The 21797-nt window shown below is 25.7% G+C and overlaps 1 protein-coding gene across 4 annotated transcripts; it reads right to left on the bottom strand.

Annotated features, from left to right (window-relative positions):
- Window positions 1-93: 93 nt before the first annotated feature.
- LOC135931118 (zinc finger protein 280C-like) lies at window positions 94-20272 on the bottom strand. Of its 4 annotated transcripts, XM_065468002.1 has the most exons (18): window positions 19803-20272; window positions 19685-19761; window positions 19530-19644; window positions 19452-19490; window positions 19350-19406; window positions 16597-16688; window positions 16173-16337; window positions 15551-15766; window positions 13685-13826; window positions 13343-13501; window positions 12641-12745; window positions 11560-11658; window positions 9626-9729; window positions 8925-9121; window positions 7778-7953; window positions 1783-1937; window positions 776-908; window positions 94-323 (listed from the first exon to the last, which is right to left on the bottom strand). In XM_065468002.1, exons 1-18 carry the CDS (start codon window positions 20215-20217, stop codon window positions 223-225), a joined length of 2547 nt encoding a protein of 848 aa, XP_065324074.1. In that variant the 5' UTR covers window positions 20218-20272; the 3' UTR covers window positions 94-222. The 4 variants fall into 4 exon arrangements, with proteins under 4 accessions (XP_065324074.1, XP_065324071.1, XP_065324073.1 ...); XM_065467999.1 differs by having other exon boundaries at window positions 19350-19490; XM_065468001.1 differs by having other exon boundaries at window positions 19350-19490; window positions 19685-19731.
- Between the last annotated feature and the right edge of the window lie 1525 nt (window positions 20273-21797).

Genomic DNA, 21797 nt, shown 5'->3' with positions numbered 1-21797 from the left:
TTTTTAAACTATTTAGTTGTATTATTATTTATTACAAACAAATTGTTTTTTTTTAAATGAATAAAGAGGATATAATGATATATTTAAATCTATGTGGTAACTGGTAACAATACAAAATAATATAAAATTTGATAAATTATAAATGTAATTAGGAAAATATCTACAGAAAATATCATTTTTTTTACTAATAAAAAAAAATTGTATAAATAAAAAATAAATAATTCATGTGTTTTTAGTCGAAACTGTGTTAGTTGTTAAAGTAATTACATCCCCAGTCACTGGGGCAATCATATGAATTTTATCTTCGTAAATCGATGAGTTTTCTAGATTATGATAAAAAAAAATATTAAAATAATTTCATAATATTCATAAGCTTTTACAAAAAGTAGTCTTATCTGCGTGTATTAGTTTTTTTAGGTAATAAATTAGATCGAGCAAATTTCTATGCATTCTTATTAAAATAGTCAGAGTAGAATTTTCTACTCTGCCAAACGGGTTTGTAATAGAATTTTCATTCTGGTCAGCAAAACGATTTTGTTTTTTTAAATGCCTATATAAATATTTATCTACCAGAAAAGTTAAAAATTATTTCCTGAATTTAAAAAAAATAAAATAAAACAATACTTAAGTTTTTCATCAATTTTTTTTGGATTGGACTTATTTCAAAAAATAATGCGGACAAAAAATAACAAATTTTTTGAATTCAAGCGGTATATATTATTAAGTCTGATGAGGGGCTTTAATTTGTATTTTTCATTTTAAAAAAATCACTGACCTGTGTTAATGTCGGCATTTGTGGTAAAAATGATATCATTTTCAGTTAGAGGAGAAAATTCCGTAATTATTGGTTTAGTTAGGTCTGAACTTTCTTCATTGAATGGGATCGTTTGTTCCAAATTAAATTCAACCTTTTTAATTAAAAAAATTTATATTTGAGATATAAAAGGTTTGTGAACTTGGGTGTAGAATATAAATATTTTAACGAAAATCATATATTTTCTGAAAAAAATCTTAAAATTCTAATCGTAAAGAGTACTTCATATTATATTAGATTTAAAATATTTAAACAATTTCTACTTATTCCCGAATATTATATTGAACAGGATTCGAACATTATTCGAATAATATTTTTAAATTGTTAATATTTTATGTAAAATTGTAGTTTTAAGTGATTTTTTTAAATTTCGGCAATATTATTTATTTTTATATTTCATGATTGAACATGTAAAGTATTAAATTATAAGTATATTTTAATTTTAATATTGTTTAATTGTTTTCAAGGAGAGATAAAATAGTTGATAAATTTATTTTTTATGTGTCTGTGTGCAATGTTTATATATAACTTGGGTGCAATTTATATTTTCATATATAATATTTTTTTTGTACAAATTTATATAAAATGTAGTTTAGTTTATTATTAATGTTAGAATACAATTAAATATTTTCGAGTATAAGTTCATTCTACTAGTAATTCAAAATTCTAGGCGTTATAATTTTTTTTATTTATCTAGTATAATGGAACCAAAAATTTTAAAATTATGAGGATATTTATATGAAAGAATCGAAAAGTCATATCCGAATTTACATTAGCGAATATTATACTAATAAATGAAATATTTTATTCATCTATTGGAGCACACAATAGGATTATCGGCTAAAAATATTCATCCTATAATGCAATAAATAAATACGTTTAATAAATTGACCAAATTGTATTTAATCCTTAAAAAATGTGTTAATATAATGATCAATTTTAAAAGATTATATTGATAAAATAAAAACTCTCAATTTTTTGTTGTAAGGGTGACAAGGTTTTTTGAGAATCGATGGAGGAGTTTCAATTGATGTATCAAGTCTCCTTTTCTTCGATTTTTGCTCATCAACGAGTCTAACGCTACCAATGAGCCTGCAAGGTGGGTTAGAGGCAAAATGGTACACTTAAATATTGTATGTATAAAAAAAAATGGAATATAGAACATAATTCAATAGCCATATTGAATCTTAAAACAATCAAATAGGAAATCAAAATATATATTAAATTTATCATTTAAAAAAAAGGAAAAATATATATATAATGCTAATAATAGTTTCTACCTTCATGTGTACAAGTAACAATTAAACCAATATCAGTTAGCATTCTTTGCTGTCACACCCCATATACATTTAGAGACATAAAGCAGAGCTAGACTTGATCAAAATTTTAGGCCATGACCAGTCAGGATTTGAAAAAAATAAATATTCTCAAGCCCTGCCTGGGCTTTTGATCTTTTGGCCCGGCTCGGAATTTCTAAAATTTTTGGGGTATTATGCAAACTCTTTAGACGGGCAATTGAAAATATGAACAGTAAATGAATAATAAACGTTCTATTATATGATTTTCAACTGATTAATTGATTTTAAAATAAATTAGCCTAAGTATTTTATTATACGACTTTTTCTCAGATATATATTGTATAGTGAAATATCGTTTCTTAACTTAAGTCATGTTAAATAACGATTTGTAATGCTCATAATCTACATGCAGGTTTGGGCAGTAACGCGAATATTTGTATAAAATACAAATACTTTTTTTGTATTTAAATTTATTTGAATATTTTAGAAAGTATTTAGTATTTATATTTTAAATACCAAAAAATAAAAAATATTTATTAATGACTCTTTTAATTTCATACAAATACGTTCTATTTTATATTTATAAATTGAATTTTAGTTGTAAATCAATAATTTATTAATTTATATATAATTTTTGACCCGAGTTAGCGAGAATATTAATATCTCTTCATATTGATAATGGAAAAAAACCAGTTCGGCTGAGTTTTAATTCATTAAGTTATTATATTTATTCTTAACAGGGAAATGAACAAAAAATATAGAATAGGCTGAATTTTTTATTATTGAGTTATTATGTTTATAATAGTATTTACAGGAAATATGTTACATCATCAAAAATTTTCTATATGTAATTTAACCATCATAGATGGTAAATTATCGCCAGTATAATAAATAATATAGTGAGAGCCAAAGGTAATTTGTACCCAACTAAAAATACCAAAATAATTAATGGAACGATTCCTTTCTCCAGCACAGTGATGTTATATGGCTCGATTTGAGCCGATTTATAAAACGGCTAACTCAAAATTTTCGCCAGAAAAATATTATCCAAGAGTTGAGATTTCACATGTCCAAATCTTTGTGCCATTTATGGACAAAATTTTCAGGCTTGCGTTATATTTTTTAAATTAAATAAGGAGTTAGCTGTTTTTAAAAATCGGCTCAAATCGAGCCGTTTAACAACAATACTCCAACAATTTAATTATCCATTTAAAAGTATCAAAATAATTATATGTATCCTTAAATGTATCTATTTTTGCTTCTAATTACTTGCCCATTGTAGTAAAGAAGACTGGCATAATAAATAAGTATGAATGAATATATTTAATTTAATTCACCTTTATAATAAAGGAAAAATTGTAAGAGGTTTCATTTTCAGCACCATAAAGAAATAATTATATTTCCTTTATATAAACTTAAAAATTCTATAAGTATAATATTTCTTTAATTTACAAATTCATAATAATAATAATAATAACCAGTAAAATTATAATAATTAATAGATATCAACGACTAAAATAAGATCATCATCCACAATAACGGAAAATTAATTTTAAAAATAATTTTACATATCGTTATAGACCCTCATATCAATAAATTAATGATTATCAAGCAGAATATAATTACAAATTTCCTTATTGTAACAGATTTTCACAAAACAATTATACCAAATATCCACAACCGTATCAATCAAAATTATAATTATACAGGCGCTATGACAATAATCCAAAAGATAATTTTAGATAATAATAAACAATGGCAAAATAATGAAAATAGACCATTGACAAGTTACAATAATTATAAATATAATGATGATAATAGGAATAAATAAGTTAAACCATACTGAACCAAATACATAAGACATAAAACTGTAACCTAAGTCAGCTTAATATTAAATAGCCGGCTTTTAGGTATAGGCTAAATAGCCAAAAAGTAAAAAGAAATTAAGATTTTAAGCATCCCACTAATTTTATTTTCTAAATAACGATTGCACAATGTACATATCAGTTTAAATTATATTCATATGCGCAAACATGCAAATATACCGTAGAGTAATAGCGAGTCTTTCTTGATTGAATATCTTATATATATATATATGCTGCAAGTGATGCAATCATATAGAATACAATTAAATATTGAAATATTCATAATTGTTCCCTGTGGTCTGGGTCTAGAATAGGATCACAGTCTCCACGATGGGGTGTATAAACCACCTAAAGGGGTTGAAGTCAGGAAGGGCATCCAATTTTAAAAACCTTGATACAAAATTTCCTAATGATTACAACAAAACATGGGCAGGGCACAGCCCAAAGTACCCCGAAAAGGTCGCCTAGACATAAGGAGACATGGTGGTGGAATCCGGAGGTAACGAAAGCTATGGACAAGAAACGCAGGTGCTTCAAAGAATGGTATAATAGTAAAGAAAATAATGATAACGATATTAACAAGGTGGCGAAAATAAATGCTAAGAAATTAATAGCGAAAGCTCAAGAAGAAAAAAGGCAGGAGTTTGCTAAAGAAATGAAGAACGGAATAAATGGGAAATGTGATCCGAATGGCAAAGAAGATTGTAAAAAAGAGGCAGGTTGTGGTAGGTGTTAAATGTTTGAAAAATATGGAAGGAAAAATGGTGATTGATAGTAGTAGTATTAAGACCTGAAAGATCTACATGGAAGGACTTTTGAATGAAGAGAATGAATGGGATAATGATGTTAGTTGTGCAAAGGTAGAAGGTCCATGGTGTAAATCTGGCAAGGACAAAAGAGATCAGTAAAAAAAAATGAAAAAAGGGAAGGCAGCGGGTTTAATTAGGGTTGTATCAGAGATGATTAAAGGTTCTGATGATTTAGAGATTGAATTAAACTCTTAGAACATGCGATGAAAGTTTTTGAGAGGATGTCAGAGAAAGGATAAGGGAACAAATTTAAAATGATGAAATGCAGTTTGGTTTTACATTGGGAAAAGGCATGACAGATGCAATTTTTGTGTGAGACAAAACAGAAGTATCTTGCGAAGGAAAAGAAATTGCATTATGCGTTTGATGATTTGGAGAAAGCATTTGACAGGGTTTACAAAATTATATCGCCAATAAATCTAACTAGCATTAACAACACTAATTAAATTTTTAAAAATTATACAGTTCACGTATTATTATAAAATTTAGTATCAAATTCATTTTTAAAAAAATGTGAAAAAATTTCACCTTGCTAAATATGAATCCTAGCTTCGGATTGCTTGACAGACATTAACAGTTAACAGTACTGAACTAGGCGAGCTATTAGAATAAAATTTTATTAATACTTATTAAAAAAAGAAGATCTTGTTTGTATTTAAAACAAGCCAAATTAGGGTCTTCTTGTTCAAATACTTTTTAGCCTGCACTAAAAAGCAAATAAGTCAATATAGGACACAGCTTAACAATTTTTTACATAAATTTTTATTGTAAAATATTTTGCAAATTTTATAAAATTTCATAATGATAAAAAATTTAATTCAAAACTTTTACATTATTTTATAATATATATATACACATAATCCTATATCATGTATAAACATATAAATTTATAGTATGACAAAATAAACTTTATAAACATTTCAAATTAAATTATCACCAACTATTCTTGATTTTGCTAGTTTAGAACCTCTTATTGCATAAGCGATTTGCCTAAATGTTTTACCTAAAATATCTAACAATTTGAAAGGTAACTTTTTGAATGTTTTAATAATGGATTTATCAAAGAAGATAATAAAAATGAATTTTGTCACCTGGCAAAAAAATTGATGAATACGAAATTTACAATACATCTATGTAAATTTCTGTCCCTTTTCTCTTGATTAATATCTATTCTTCTAATAATAAGTTGCATACATAAAAATTTCAGATGTTGCATTAAAAACACAATTAATGCTTCCATTAAAACAACTAATTTATCAAATCGAATTTCGTTTACAATGCTTAGACACCGAATTAATTAGTTAACCAAATTCGTAACTAATTAATCAAGCTAGAACAGACATAAGTAAAAAAAAATTACAACTGATACTATAAAAATCGGTTTGCAAAAAGGATATTTGCAATTTAAGTATTTTTTTTTGAAAAAAATTGTGGGTATTTTAGTATTTATATTTTAAATATCTTTGTTAAAAATGTATATGTATTTATATTCAAATACTTTTTTTAGTGTGTATTTATATTCGAATACACATTTTGAATAAAGGTCGGCACTGACCTGTTCGAGTTCTAAAGTTGGACTTGATTATTTCTATTTTAATAATCTTTCTAAAAAAAATTTACTTATTTTCCTCTGGCTCTTATAAGTTTTCTTGCTTTCTTTGAAAGAAAAAAATAGTAAAAAATTTTAATAACTAATTTTTTGGATTGGATTATCAGACTATAAGTGGAATTAGATCTATTCTAGCATTTCAAAATGTTCGAGCTATGACTGAAATAATTTTCTTTTAATTTAGCACAGGCCAGGCCATACCTGAAAAATAAGGTTCCATCTATGTAATATTCTACCATGTAATATATTATTGAAAAATAAAAATAGAGCCTTATAATTGTAACAATTGATGTGTATTAAATTGTTTTTTTTGTAAAATGTTTATTATTATTATTATTATATATTTTGAGATTAATTTGAATAATAAAGGCGGAATTTGATTTTACATTACAAAATAAAAGAATAAGAAAAACTCGTTTACTATTAAAATACATTACAAAAATGGCTCAGTCTAAACTTATAGACTATATACAAAATCTAAGAACATTAGCAACGACTTGTGATTTTGGGGAATATTTAAATACTGCATTTAGAGATAAATTTATATTCGGAATAAAAAATCCAAAAATTTTACAAAGATTACTATCCGAAGACGATATAGACATAAATAAAGCTATTCAGATAGCTACTGCAGTAGAAACAGCAATAAAAAATACAAAATAAATACAAAATGATGAAACTAAAATCGATCATTTAGAAGAGGAACATAATGATAATATAAATAAAATTAAAAAAGTTAATGATAATGATAAACAAACAAAATCATATAATAATAATGATAAACGATTAAAATCACATTAAGGAAAAGAACCGAAAATGTATTAATTGAAGAACACGAATTAGAAGAGAGTACTGAAGTAGAAGAGAAAACCGAAGAGATAATAAACAATGAGGATGTAAAAAATAACGATGAAATGAATCCAAAGGAGAGGGAGGAAGAAACAAGTCAAGATCGATATCCAAAAAGGATACAATCGAAACCAGATTGACTGGGGATAAATGATGTGTATTAAATTGTTGTTTTTTGTTATTTTTTGTAAAACGTTTATTATTATATATTTTGAGATTAATTTGAATAATAAAGGCGGAATTTGATTTTACATTACAAAATAAAAGAATAAGAAAAACTCGTTTACTATTAAAATACATTACAACAATGGTAAAACTAAAAAATAAGAGCTGAGAATAATAGAATAGTCAGATAACACTTAATGCTATAATCATTTACAAAATTAATCTTTCTTGTCAACTAAGACTACTATAAAGTTTAAAAAAAAATTATCAATCAATGAGGTCTATCTTTGATAGTTAAAAATTTCCCCTCTTCCAAAATTGCTGGTACGTTATTTATGCATATGTGAGGAAAAAATGGACAAAATTACTTAATTCATTCTCTCCGACAAAATTCCTATCACAATTCGAACATTTAAGTACTAAAATATCGATATGATTAGATTCAAAATTATTGACATCGTGGGCTTTTGCGTTTTTCTGATGTTTGTCAAGCGCTCTGTAACAACAAGTAGAATATTCACATAGCTTGCACCTTTTACGTCGCCTTTTTTTATAAATAAATATAGAATATATATAGTAGTTTGTAATGTTGTAAACAAACGCGTTCAAGTTTGTTCTTTTGAAAAAGATGATGAACGGAGTTTTTTTATTTTTAAACATTGAATGTGAACGACGAACGCGTTCTCGTTTAATTTTAGAAAATCTTCTTATTTTTATTCATTTAAAAAAATATATATTATTTAATAGTAATCCTAATTTTTTTAACAAAAAAGAGTTATTTTGTTTTCTTTATCACATTTGAATTTTTTTAACCATTAACATTACAAAAAATATAATAAATATTTTACAGTAACATCCAATATTCAATAAAATTCTATCCTTACCAAATGTAAAATGTGTACAAAAAATATATATTATCAATTTCAAATCTTCAGGTTCTAATTTAAATAGCTATTTGATTTTAAAATTTATTATTTTATATAATATAACTATATGTAAATGTTTCCTGTTAATAATTTATTTAAGATAATTGTATTTCATAGGCTTATTAAATTATTATGATTATTATAATAGATACATAAAGTAAAAATCATTAAATTAAATATTATATATATATAAGTATAAAATAATTAATTCCTTAATATTATTTGTTTTGAATGTTTATTTAAAATTTAGCTATTAATTTTAAGTTAAATTTATTTGATATATAAAAGTTTTATACATTAAACATTAATAAAAAAACATTTTTTTATTTATTTTTTATTGTGTTAAAAAATTAAGGTATTAAAAAAAATTTATTCATAGTTTTGAATGAACGTGAACGCGTTAATGGAGATAAACGCGTTCCTTTTTTTTGAAAGGGAACAATGAATGTGAAAGCGTTCTATTTTTGTCAATGAACGTTGAACGCGTACGATTTTTTTAGACCATTTTTTTATAAAAAACTGAATTTTTTGTAATTAGGATTAGTTGATAAATAATTCTCATTTTTATAATAGAAAAATAGTTCTGTACCTGAAATGATCGGTATTTTTGACCAATTTGCGACATTCAAAGCAATTTTTGCCTATGATCATTTCTGTAGCCATGAAAAATCGGGTATTCGAACAAGTTCCATTTATTGATTGATTACTGGTGATAGCAATAGACTGCTCCTTTGGGGTGCTCAGTTGAGGAGATACTTTTTTAATTGGAGGTGACGCCGTATCCAGCTGAGAGAGGAATCAAAATTTTGTTTTAGAATGTATTTATAACGAGATAAGAGGCAGGATAATCATTTAAAAATCATTTTTTTTAAAAATAGCCTAAATCTGAACACATTTATATTATATTATTGATCCAGCATAAGAATTATAATCACCATCGATTTTAGCATCTTTAAAAAAACTAAAAGCTGAGAGTAAAGGAGGTGAATTTCGATAAATATCTACTTGCCTCGAATATGAAAAAAAGTAGCATATTAAAAATAATGTTCCAAAATACATTTATAATTATCATAAGGAATATAAAAATATTTCCAATAAAACTTTCTTTCCATCTTCCATTTATTAAATAATAATAATTAACGATAGTTTTGTGGTTTATATAGACTCGTATAAACATTTTTAAAAACATATTCCTTAAAAGGAATGAATGGAAGAAAAAAGGCATTTGTTTTTAATTGAAATTGCGGGGAAAAATAGAATTAAAGGAGATCTCGTTGCTTATATAAAAACCTTCTTGACTGGAGTCTTAATTGGAGTAGTTGAAGCAGGAACAACCTTTTTCTTCTTGTGGGATACACCCGATGATGGTTTTTTGGTTTTCTGGGATATGAAACCTATAAAAAAAATAATATAAAATAAAATGTAAAAATTTTAAACTCGTAATTCGAAAAAAATATTCGAGAAAGATAATCGAATGAAGATTAAAAAATTTAAAATAATAATAATTGGGGACCAATAAATTAAAAATATCTAATAAAATAAACAGGTTAAACTGTATTACTCGGGAATTTTGAATAGTGTTGACAAAAATCAGAATTTATTTATTAAAAAAATCGCTTTGATTAAGTCGCATTTTTTTAATTTAAAATAAAATATAAGCTCCGGAGGAAAGTAACCGAGGCAAAGTTATTAATTAAATATGCAATCCTTTTTTTTCACATAACGTCGAAAAAAAAAATTTATGTTAAAAATGTTAGATTAGTTTTAGGGATGTACCGATATTTTTATCGGATCGGGCCGATATTTCATCTTTTTTAAATATAGGTTATCGATCAATATTATAAAATTTTCCGTTCCGAGCAGATAAAATGGCGTCTTCATTTTTTTATAAGATTAATTTCAAATTTATATATTTGTTTGTTACTTATTATGTAAATAGCTTAATGTTATTATATAAATAAGTGATTTATCAATAAAAAATTTTTATAAACTTTCAGATTCATGGATATGAACTATAACTGATCATTATAATATATTTAAATGACCTATGTTATGGTATAGTTGAATTATAGATATTATCATAAAGTATATGAGATGAGATGAGTAGATGTATATAGTAAGATAAAATCGCTCCATTTGAACCGATTTTTAAAAACGGCCAATTTAATATTTTAACCAAAAAAAATATTGCCTAAGCCTCGAGATTTCGCTAATAGATGTCCAAACCCTTTTGAGCAAAACCTTAGGCTTGCATAATATTTTTTTTGGTGAGTTAGCCATTTTTAAAAATTGACTAAAATAGAATGATTTTGCAACATTAGATGTATGCATTAAAAATTAAAACAATGAGTATGTTTACAGAATACAAAATTAGATGTGATATCGGATCGGTAATTGGCTGATATCAATTTAATATCGGTAATAATTATATTTAATAGATAAAAAAATTTTGCATAGAATTTATATTTATAAACTGAATCTGAATTAATCTTAGCATCAGCAAAATATAGAATAAATATTTATTGAACGGAACAGAAATACTTATAAGAGGTCCTAATTTTAACGATGTTTATCATATCAAAATAATAAATTTAGGATAAAAGCATTTAAATATCATATAATTTGGCATTTTCATGAAAAAAAAACCAAAATGAGGCATAATAAAACGTTTTATTTGAAATAAATAATTATTATTAAAATACAAACAAAGAAAGTGAATTGATTTAAATCAGGATTTTTAACATCGATTAAAATTGTGATTTATTTATGCCAACCCTAATTATCAGTCACAAATTACATATATACAATGTCTAATAAAATTTAATTATTATATTATCTGCAAAAGAACAATAAGCCAGATAGATGATGGAATCCGTTTACTCTTATCCCCCTCAAATCATTCAATCTATATACCTTATATATATACGCCCATTTCAAATCTGCAGCTATGACGATTATCATGTACACGGATTTAAGCAATAATAATCTCTATAATTAACGTATTAAACAAATTCTCTTACTTCACAGATATTCTATTTTGTGTATTTAAATAGTTCTTAAATTTTTTTTTGAAAATAACATTCATTTCTCTGTACCTTTTTACATAAGAATTAACTTTGCTTAAATATCAACATTTCATTTCCTTAAATTTTTATTACCAAAGAGTCAAATCTAACATTCACATTAAAATAACTCTTAGAAAAAATATCACATAAATATTATACTTTTAGAAACATTGGCATCTTGCACATCCTCTTCTGTCATGTACGGTTTTAAATCAACATTGGGTTTACGTATATAACCAGTGGAGGCGAAAGACTTGTCTAATCGATAAATAATTTCAGAAATTTTAATAAAAATAAATAATTTTTGTTATAGTAATGTTATTGCGAAAAATAAGATCAAGATTATTTAACTAATTAGCCTTGGTTTGTTCACTTTCTTGTTAAATTTAATATCTTGTTGCCTTTTTTCTTCCTGTTTATTATTTCCTTTCCTTATCCATATTTTTTTAAACGTATTGTTAGTTATGTATAAGTATTATTATTTTCATCTTCATATTAAATTTCTACTCAATTGATTATTTAATTTGTGACGATTTTTCATTATAGACATTAGGCTTCTTAAAATTAGAATTAGAATTTATATAAGCGATCTGCATCAGGCCTAATTTTTTAAACCCGGCCCAGTCCGAAATTTTTTTAAAAAATGTTTTACCGGCCTGACCCGAATTCGAAATTTTTTTTAAAAAAATTTACCGAATTAATTTAAATATAGATATTAATTTTTATAGTTACTTAAAATAAAAGTCATATGTTATATGGCATTTAGTTTCTATAAATAAAATCAAATATTTTTATTTACATAAAAAATTCAATATAAAATTGATAAATTTAAATATATTTTAAAAAAATTTCAAGGCCCAACCCGACCCAAATTTTTTTAAAAAATATTAGGCTCAACCTGGCCCGAACCCGATATTTTTGAAAAAATTAGGCCCAAACCCGGCCCGGGGCTTCAAGATGGGGGACCGGGCCTACTTTTGCAGATCTCTAATTTATATATTGGAGGAAGATCATATTTTAAAAAGTCACCATTTCCCTGCCACAGGGCAGGGCATTAAGTAAATAACAACTCTGGTAAAATTAATTCTCTACAATCATCATCATCCAAAAATTATTTATTTATTTAAATCCAGCCCCTTATAGTTGTTCTTTTCAAAAAGTATCATCAAAACTATGAAATTTTCTAAGGGTTTCAAAAAAAAGAAAATTTTTGAATATATTGTTAGGTCAATAATTTCACTCTCGATTGGTAAATTATCCATGTCCTCGATTCCTTCGTCTAGATCAGAATATAAGGACCATAAATCGGCTAGCTTACGCGGTATTTGAACGGGCTCAATAGTAGCTATAACAAAAAAATTGAGTTTTTAATATGTAGTTACTAAAAATGATAGAAAAAATGACTGAAATAAGCGTAAGATAGGCGATGGAAATGTAATTTTAAAAATATATATAAATAAATTTTAGGCCCTTTTTTGTTTGCGTATAGGTATCATTTATTTTTACCATTTCCATATGTATGAAAGAAAGAAAAAATAAGATATAAATAGAAGTAAAATGTAAAATTTTTAGGGGGAGGCTAACAATATCACTAATATTTAGTACATTGGAAATTGATTTATTTTTTTTTGTAAAACGGTTTTCAAAATGAGAATCAGAAACATAACAAATAATATTTTTAAAAAATTGATTATAAATAACAGAACCTTTTTCTTTTAAAAAAAATGAAAGTTAAATAATTTCTGTTTGGGAAATAAAGCAACTGGTTTTTTCTAAAATGGCTCTAAGTGCCAAAAAGTAATGGTAATAGAAAAGATATAATAAATGAGAAACAAATTTAGAAAGACAAAAAAAGAGTGGAAAGTAAAGAAAGGGGGAGATTATTAAAAACAGAAAATAAATGAGAGATAGAAAAAAAATAAATAATGATATGAAAACTAACCTTTCCCCTCGGAATTGCCCCCAAAAGTTTCATGGTGCTTAGAGAGATGCTTATCGAATTGTTCAACGTGACAAAAATTGAGCCGACACAACCCGCACTGAATTTGCTTGCGTTTATCCTTCACTGACGGGGCGTTAGAATTTATAATGTCCTCAAGGGCTGGAAAATAAAAATAGTTTGTCAAATATAAGATTTAATTATTGATGAAAACACGTTTTAAAAAATTGAAAATTATTATCGTTTCCATTTTCCTTTTCTCCCTTACTCTTCTAAACTTGTATTACCATCCATATTATTTTTACTCATTCTCTTTAAAGGTAAATTTAAAAATATGTTTTTTACCTGGTGTAGAAGGGGAAGGGGTCATATGTCTCGCTACGTGGTTGGCATACACATCCAATGGTGAGCTAGCTTCTGTATGCCTTGGTATTTTAATGACGACTAAGCAAAAGGGGCATAAGGCAAAATGAGTATTTCTATGTTCCTGAGTTTTATTAAGGTTATGAAGTTATTTAAAAATCGTATTTTTACATTTACAAGAGCTCAATAGGAGTTCATATAAAATGCCTTACATTATTGTAACATCTTTTCCTTTATAAACTCTCACTTCCCGACTCTGGTTACAGTGCAAAATATGGGTTTTTAAAAAATTGAAAAATTTCTTGTATTTTTGATAAAATATACCTTATTTTATTTTAAAATATCCTTGTAAAATAATTTAACTAGAGTACAAGCCTTTGTATTTATGTCTATGTATTAGGCCGCTTTAAATTTATACAATCCTAGAGTGATAGTGCAAATGTTACAGTGGCGTATCCAGGATTTTCTTATGGGGGGGGGGGGGGCTCCTTAGCTGGCCTTCGGCCGGGTCTTATGTTTTAGCTTTTCTATTAAATTATTCATAATTTAATAATAATTATATATCTATTTTTAACTTTTATTTACTAATTTGTGCATATCGATATTACAAGCCTGTTTTTTATTATTTTAAGTTAAGTATGTTATATTTAATAAGGTTTTTGAAATGTAAAGTTGAAATAAAGTTTAATGTCATTTTATTTTAAAATTTGCTTTAAAAACTAGCCTCCGCTTAAATTCTCATGTATCTCGATATATTTTTAGAGGTATATCTATATTTATTTATAGATATAATTTTATTTTGCGTTTTTTATATTAAAAAAAATATTTGAAATTAATTCATTAAATATTATGTCAGATTCCAAATTTATTTCATTAAAAGCAAAACAGACAAATTTTATTTTACACAATGGGTGACGACAACATGTTAAATTTTAATTGATAAATTATTAAAGTCAAACTAAATTGCAAACAGATAACTTCTGAAAAAAAATGAAATAACTTAATATCAAATATTTTCGGTACCCCTTTAGAGAATATGAATGATATAAAATATAAATAATTTTTTACAAAAATGAGTGTCGGAATTTTAGTATATTTAAGCATTATAACCCAATATAATGTTGTTATTCATAAAATAACACCCCTTTTAAAGTTTTCCGCTAAAAGACTTTTTAGGATGGCTAAAAATGTCTATACAGGATAAAAGGGGATGCCTTAATGATCAAAATTTTGAAGATGTTCTTTTATTAAAATCTAACAATTATTTATAATCATCTAATTATATATTTTTTAATATTTATCACTTAATTATATATTTGTGCAAAGGTATCAACTCAATAAAAGAATTTAGTACACTTTAAAATCAATTTTAAAAAGAGAATCCTAAATTAGGTATTATGCTCACCTATAAATATAATAAAAATGAATCTCGGGAAAAGTTATCATATAGATTTCTAGCAATCTATATAGATATCGATACATTAAAAAATATATATTTAGTGAGCCAGGTTAAAGATCGGCTTTTATAAGTTGATGTGTCTAACGTTTTCAAAAATAATGAATTAATATTATAGCGCATAGCACATCAGACCCATTCTGAGATAAAAAAGTTATATATTTTTTTGAGAAATAACGTAGTGGGATAGGAACCTTATTTCAAAAAAAATTATCAGGGATACGTTCCAAACTTCCAAAATTTTATGGATTGTCAGAAGGTTATAAATATGAAAATTTGAAAGTAACTGTAATATTAATCTCTAGAAAAATAATTTAGCCGAACAAAAAAATGGCATTTGAGTCCCTGAATATTATTAATAAACGAGATATAAATTAAAGTGTGTTTAAAACCTTTTTAAAATGAACCAAGATATCGATATAGCAAGAAGATTGTGTTTCGCAAAGTTGACACCAGAATGGCATCTCCTTAACCGAGTGACTCCTATTGGCCTGACCTTCTGTGGGGCAAAACTTTTCAGTCATGTGCTGAATCAAATCGTGTAGGTTCGAAAATTGGAGCTCACAAAACATGCATATGTTGGCCGGGTCAAAGGTGGATAAGTGCACCTTTCAAATAAAAGACGAGCACGAAAACTACATTATCATCTACTTTTTCTTAATCCCCCCCCCATCTCTATATTTATTTTCACCTATATTTTTTATATTCGTTCTTTCTATCTTCTCACCCTTCCCATTTTATTTATTTATTACTTTTCAATATATTTTGTTATGGTGTCAGGTAGATTAATGAAGAATTGACAAGAATATTGGGCAAGGTGAAATTTAAATGTTATTTCCAATCTCTCTGAATGGTTAGCTAAGCCTTTACTACCTAACTACTCATCTATCCCATGATCCCCATCTCAGACTTGGTAGCTAAACAAATATGCAAATTCAACAGAATTTATTGTTTAAAATCCATATCCATCAATCCTTCTAACCTTGCATTACTAATGTTAAATAATGTAAAAACTTTTAGCTGATGAATTTCCTTATCCTCCACAGTATCAAAGGCCCTAAAACAATGTCTACATCTATACTCTTCCAAACACATTTTATCAAATTGTGTTTTGAAATGACCCAAAACATGCACCATAGCCTTCAGGTTGTCGTTGAAAATGAGAGAACATTTTGAACACTTATAAAAAGTAATATTGGAAATATATATTGATAATGCATAAAATATATTTGTATATTATAAATGTGATATGATTTAGCAATAAGAGTCTGATTTCATGAATTAATGACAAAGTGCAAAGAAAACCCAACCACAAATATTTAAATAATTATATCTAATATGTATTTAAGAATGATTTTTAAAAAATGAGACTTTGATGTATTAAGATTATATTTCCCTATTAACCATTTATGAAAGTAAAATAAAATTACATAATAACCTTCAATGGCGTAAGCAACCGATTATTTAAGTTGTTTTGATTGTACTGAATATTATAATCCACTCGTTTCCCATAATATTTAGATATTATATCTAAGGGGCATTTATATTTAAAAAAAGTATAACATTAAATTTACAAAACATAAAATTCAAATCGACAAGATAAAGTACAAAATAAACTGTTATTATTATACAAGTAAGCTATGAATTTTGGGTGCTAATTTTAAATATTTTTTATCCCCTATATCCCTTGGAGGTTTAGATCAGGTAGTCACCACCCCAAATTCCAACCGATATCCTTATTATAATCCAATTTCTGAGCCATAGAGTAGAATAACTAATATCTATACTAAATAATAAATGAATGAATATTTTTAAAAAATTAATAAAAGAAAATAAGATTTTTATGCTGTGCCATTTTCAGTGACATTCCTAAAGAATTTAACTGTCCTTTGGATTGATTGTCCTACAGAACTTACTTATTATGAATGGGTTTATTTTACTTTAATTTTTTAAACAAACTGAAACCAAAAATTAATTACTCTATTTTATTTTTTTTAAACAAACAAAATTATATTTTCAAAAAAAATTATAAAATTTATATATATTAAATTTTACAAATTTTAATAAATTATTTTTATATTTTGGAAAATATTTTTTTAAAGACGAAGATGAAAATAAGTATAATGAAAATAATATTCAATTCAAAAATACGAAAATGCAAATATTTGTTTCGATTTGCATTTTATACTCATGGCCAGTATTATGGCAAATTTTTTTCTCGCACTCTCCCCTTCATCTTTCAGATTTTTAGTCTCGATATGTACTTTTATACTCCTTTCAATATATGATCATCTACAATTAAACGATTTCGTGAAATACACTCATTTCCCAGTATCACCTTCCCATTTTCTATACCATGTCTCCCTTAATAAATTCTCCTAACCAATAAATAATACATTGCACTCCTTACATCACCAAGTCACCAACTTCTTTATGTCTTTCTTAAGAAAAGTGTTACATACAACCATTTCTATTTATCAAATTCTAATATTCTTCCACCTTAAGAATTTTTCATGCCAAAACAAATCCATAGACTTCTTTGTATTCTGAAATATTCGGCCCAACATGATTATCTTCTCTAGAGGTATTCCTGATTTTAGTTCTTTATCCCAAAATACCTCTTATTCTTCAGCTCTACTTTTTGGGATCATATAACAAAATACCGAAAATACCATTTTCATAATCATGACTTATTACTATCCTTCCAACAGAATTTGCACTTTTCATTCATCATACCAATCATTCTTGCACTTTTTCCTTCAATTTGTATTAATACCTCTACTGTGGCCCTTATTTGTCACAACCAGATCAGTTTCCCCATAGCAACAGGCCATTTATACGTCATATGTCTCATTTTCATGAATTGTAGGTCGAATGAATATTATTAATCTTCCTTTTGATTGTCACAGGAACCTTTCTACTATGATGCAGCCATATTTTGTTGAACTTTTCATAAAAGGTAATGAAGCAAGTTTTTCTGATTGTTGACCATTCTGTGATCAATATTAATTGATTTTAGATGATCATATTTTATTCCAAGTCACAGTGAACCTAAAATCTCCATTAGCCATTTGAAGACTTGTCACTCCTCTGTGGCATTAATTTGGAAGCTAGAATTGATGGTATATAGGAACTTCTATATCCCCTTATAATGACAATATTACCAACCTCAAAATATTACCCCTTACCCCTATTCCTACCTACTCTAAATTATGCCCTATCACTCACCTATCAAATTAGGAAAATTTTAAATCATAATAATTAGAAAAGTGGACAAATCAACATTACCCCCCCCCCCCATTTTATTCAAATGTAAATGGTGTTAAAAATTTTCTCAAATTTCAATAGAAATTTTGCTTCATACCCCCCCCCCCCCATAGTAGAAACCCTGATAATAAATATAATTATACAATATTTATATTTAAATAATCATAATAGTAAAATTATTTAAAGGAAAGTAGCTAAAAATTTGATATTATTTTATGTTATATTATTTACAAGAAAAGGATTCTAAATATTAAAAGTAAAAGTCCCATCTGCATAAATATTATCCATATTTTAAATCAAGATTGAGGAATAATGAAAAACTTAATTATTCATGATAATAATGAAAATTTGTGAATTGGCACAGCTCTAATGATTTATAAATTTTTGATTATTTCTTATTTAAAATTTTTTTCATTTGTAAAATGTCCAATATCTAGGGAAATTATATCTAGTAAAAAAATGAGCCATCAAAGATAATCAATGAATTGGAGTTATTTTGACCCTTTATGGAAAAATGTTAAAAGAAGAAATCCTATCTAGTTTATATGGTAAACCTAGTTGAAAATTTTAAATCACATTTAAAAGTTAAAAAGTATCACATCTGCTTGATTCATAGTTAATCTGGTAGATTTGTAGTTTACTTGTTGATTAAATGTTTACCAGGTCAACTCACATTAACCATTTGATATCTTAATCAGATTGGAGTTTAACTAAAAACAAGATAATCAAATTAGAACTTGCAAATTGGTCCAATACTTGGCCCCTAATTTTTTTATATTAAATTGGGCCAGTGTTTTTTTTATATTTATCTTATAAATTGTGTTAAATTAAAAATTTAATGTTAAATTTTCAGGGCTCTAAATCTATTATAAATTAATGTATTTCATTATATATTTTAAAAAGAGTATAAAAATCTTAACATACCATTAATCGAGGCTGTTGTCTGTAAATTGTTTTCAGCAATTTTATTTTCAATAACTCCTAAAGGCTTTTTAGATTTTTTACTACTAATAGTTGAAGGTGAACTTGACAAAAGTTTTATCTTTGGGAGAAATGTTTTTTTTTCTATTATAAAGTATAATATAATATATATATTTTAATTACTTTTTGAAGAATATATAACATCTTCAATCAAATCATTAACATTAGTTAAGGAAGAATCATCATCAGGAATATAATTGTATGTTGAAGGTGACGAGTGTGGGGGAGAATAAATTGTCTTGTTACATTATATATAATATTTATATAATTTTAATTACCTTTGGCTTTCTAATTCTTTTGTTAGGATTAGAATCTTTAATTGATTCTTCATCATATTCAGAAGAAATAGAATAATCTTTTAAAATTTAATTTAATTATCAATCATATATATTATACCAGTTTTTAAACTTTGTGGATAGGAATTGTTATCATTTTGCTTTCCTAAAATATTATTAGCAATTTTTTTGTTCAGACATTCTAATTCCTTGATAAATAATTCATATATTTCCCATTGTTTTGATAAATGATCAAGTTGAGTTTTACTTAACTTTTCATCTTGACAAACTATAATAAAAGGTTCCAAATTGCTCATTTTAAGAGATGTTCTTGAGTGAACTCCTTGATCCATAATCTCTTCAATAGGATCGATCTCTGGCTCATAAACTATGGATATCGGCTTATTAAAATCAGAAGCTAGATTCTTTCTTTCATTCGATTCTTTGTTTAATTGGGAGCCATAACTTGTATATGTCACTTTTCCAGTACTTTTTTTAGCTCTATTAACCTTTGCATTAGAATTGATAATTGTCATTAAAAAGACTATTAATTTAGTTTTTTGGACAAAAGATAATTTTACCAAACTACTTGTTAATACTCGTATAAATATTTGACAGTTAAGCCTCGTCACTCAAACAATTCTTAATTAATTGGTAAACGTAACAATATAATTTAACATGATGTATTTGGTAAATCTCGTACGCTTGAGTAATATTGGGGAATTTTATTTATAATCATAATAACAATACAGCAAGTGTTAAATAAATCGCAAAGCAGACCTAATATTCGGTATATTTTTTTCGACCACAGCTAGTCGAAACATATAAAAAACATCAACTCAAAACATTGGTAGGTTCCCAATTCAAACCTGGTCGAAACCTTAAAAATGATCTTAGCTATACAAAAATATGAGTTGTTTTTTTTTAACTCCGATCTAAAGTCAAATCGACAATAAATGATAGCCCTATTTTTCAACGCAAATTTTACTCGAGCCCAATTATGAAATATGATTATAAATAATAATAAAATTATCAAAAGTTAGTATAAATAATCTATATTATAATTTCCCGAAGTGTTCTCTTCGTCATGTCCTCACTACCCCAAGTCAATCAAACCTTTAAAACGTTGCATTTAAAATATATGTCATGTATACAGGGTTGGGCAGTATCGCAGATATTTGTATCTAAGATACAAGATACTTTTGTATCTTGTATTTTTTTAAAAATTTTGGAAAGTATCTTGTATCCAGTATCTAAGATACATATTATTTAAAAGTATTTGTATCTTAACCAACTTTGTATTCAAAAAGATATAGATACTTTAAAAAAAAATTATATTGGTTAATTTAAATAGTATTAAAATTTAAAATGATATTGTTTTAAGATTTAAATGAAAAATTTAATCAAAATTTAGATATTTTAAGATAATTTTTGATATATGACGTTGGTCGTCATATAGCAATTTGCTAACTATTAGAACTACCATATTTGAATCGATTTATATCTGTCTATTTTAAAATTATGGAAGAAGAAAATAGAATAATATGTTTATCTTCGTCTTCAGATGATTCTTCAACCGAAAATTATAACAATAAATTTAAACTAAGCATACTTAATGGTAAATTTTTTGAAGTACTTCAAGATGATCATAATAAAGTTACTGCAGAATGTAAAGAATGCCACAAACCTATAAAGGGTTCTGCGGATTAGTCATCAAATTTTGTCAAGCATCTAAAAGTATAATTATATAATGAATCACATTTATAATCATATTCATTATCATATTCCATATCTGTTGCTAAATTTAGAAGTATTTTAAAATATATTTTCATATTATTGATAAAAATCATTTATGAAATGAATAAGAAATCTAATATTGATAAAAAAAGAGGTTGTTAATTTGAACACTAGGCCAAAATATAATCCAAATATTTGGGGCACCATTTTTATATGATAGAATTTAATCCAACATGTGTTTTTTTTTTAATTTTTACATATATGCTTAAAATATATAATTTTTTATTCCTACAAATGTATTTTTTTAATGATTTTACAAAAATTATTTATAAAATTTTAATGGGTATTAATTATTATTTAAAAATAAGACAAAAGTTTC

Source organism: Gordionus sp. m RMFG-2023, chromosome 1, assembly GCF_954871325.1.
Source record: "Gordionus sp. m RMFG-2023 chromosome 1, tfGorSpeb1-WG-v2, whole genome shotgun sequence".
NCBI classification, from domain to species: domain Eukaryota; kingdom Metazoa; phylum Nematomorpha; class Gordioida; order Chordodea; family Parachordodidae; genus Gordionus; species Gordionus sp. m RMFG-2023.
Note: the sequence above shows the minus strand (reverse complement) of the source record. Positions and strands in the feature narration are given on the sequence as shown.

What these genes read in the sequence shown, in the direction of transcription:
- LOC135931118 (XM_065467999.1), bottom strand. Translation starts at nt 20,217, where the DNA reads ATGACAATTATCAATTCTAATGCAAAGGTTAATAGAGCTAAAAAAAGT. An exon ending in GGTTGCTTACGCCATTGAAG is followed by an intron (nt 16,338 to 16,596) that starts GTTATTATGTAA and finishes ACTTTTTATAAG; the next exon opens with TGTTCAAAATGTTCTCTCAT. An exon ending in GGGCAATTCCGAGGGGAAAG is followed by an intron (nt 12,746 to 13,342) that starts GTTAGTTTTCAT and finishes TTTTTGTTATAG; the next exon opens with CTACTATTGAGCCCGTTCAA.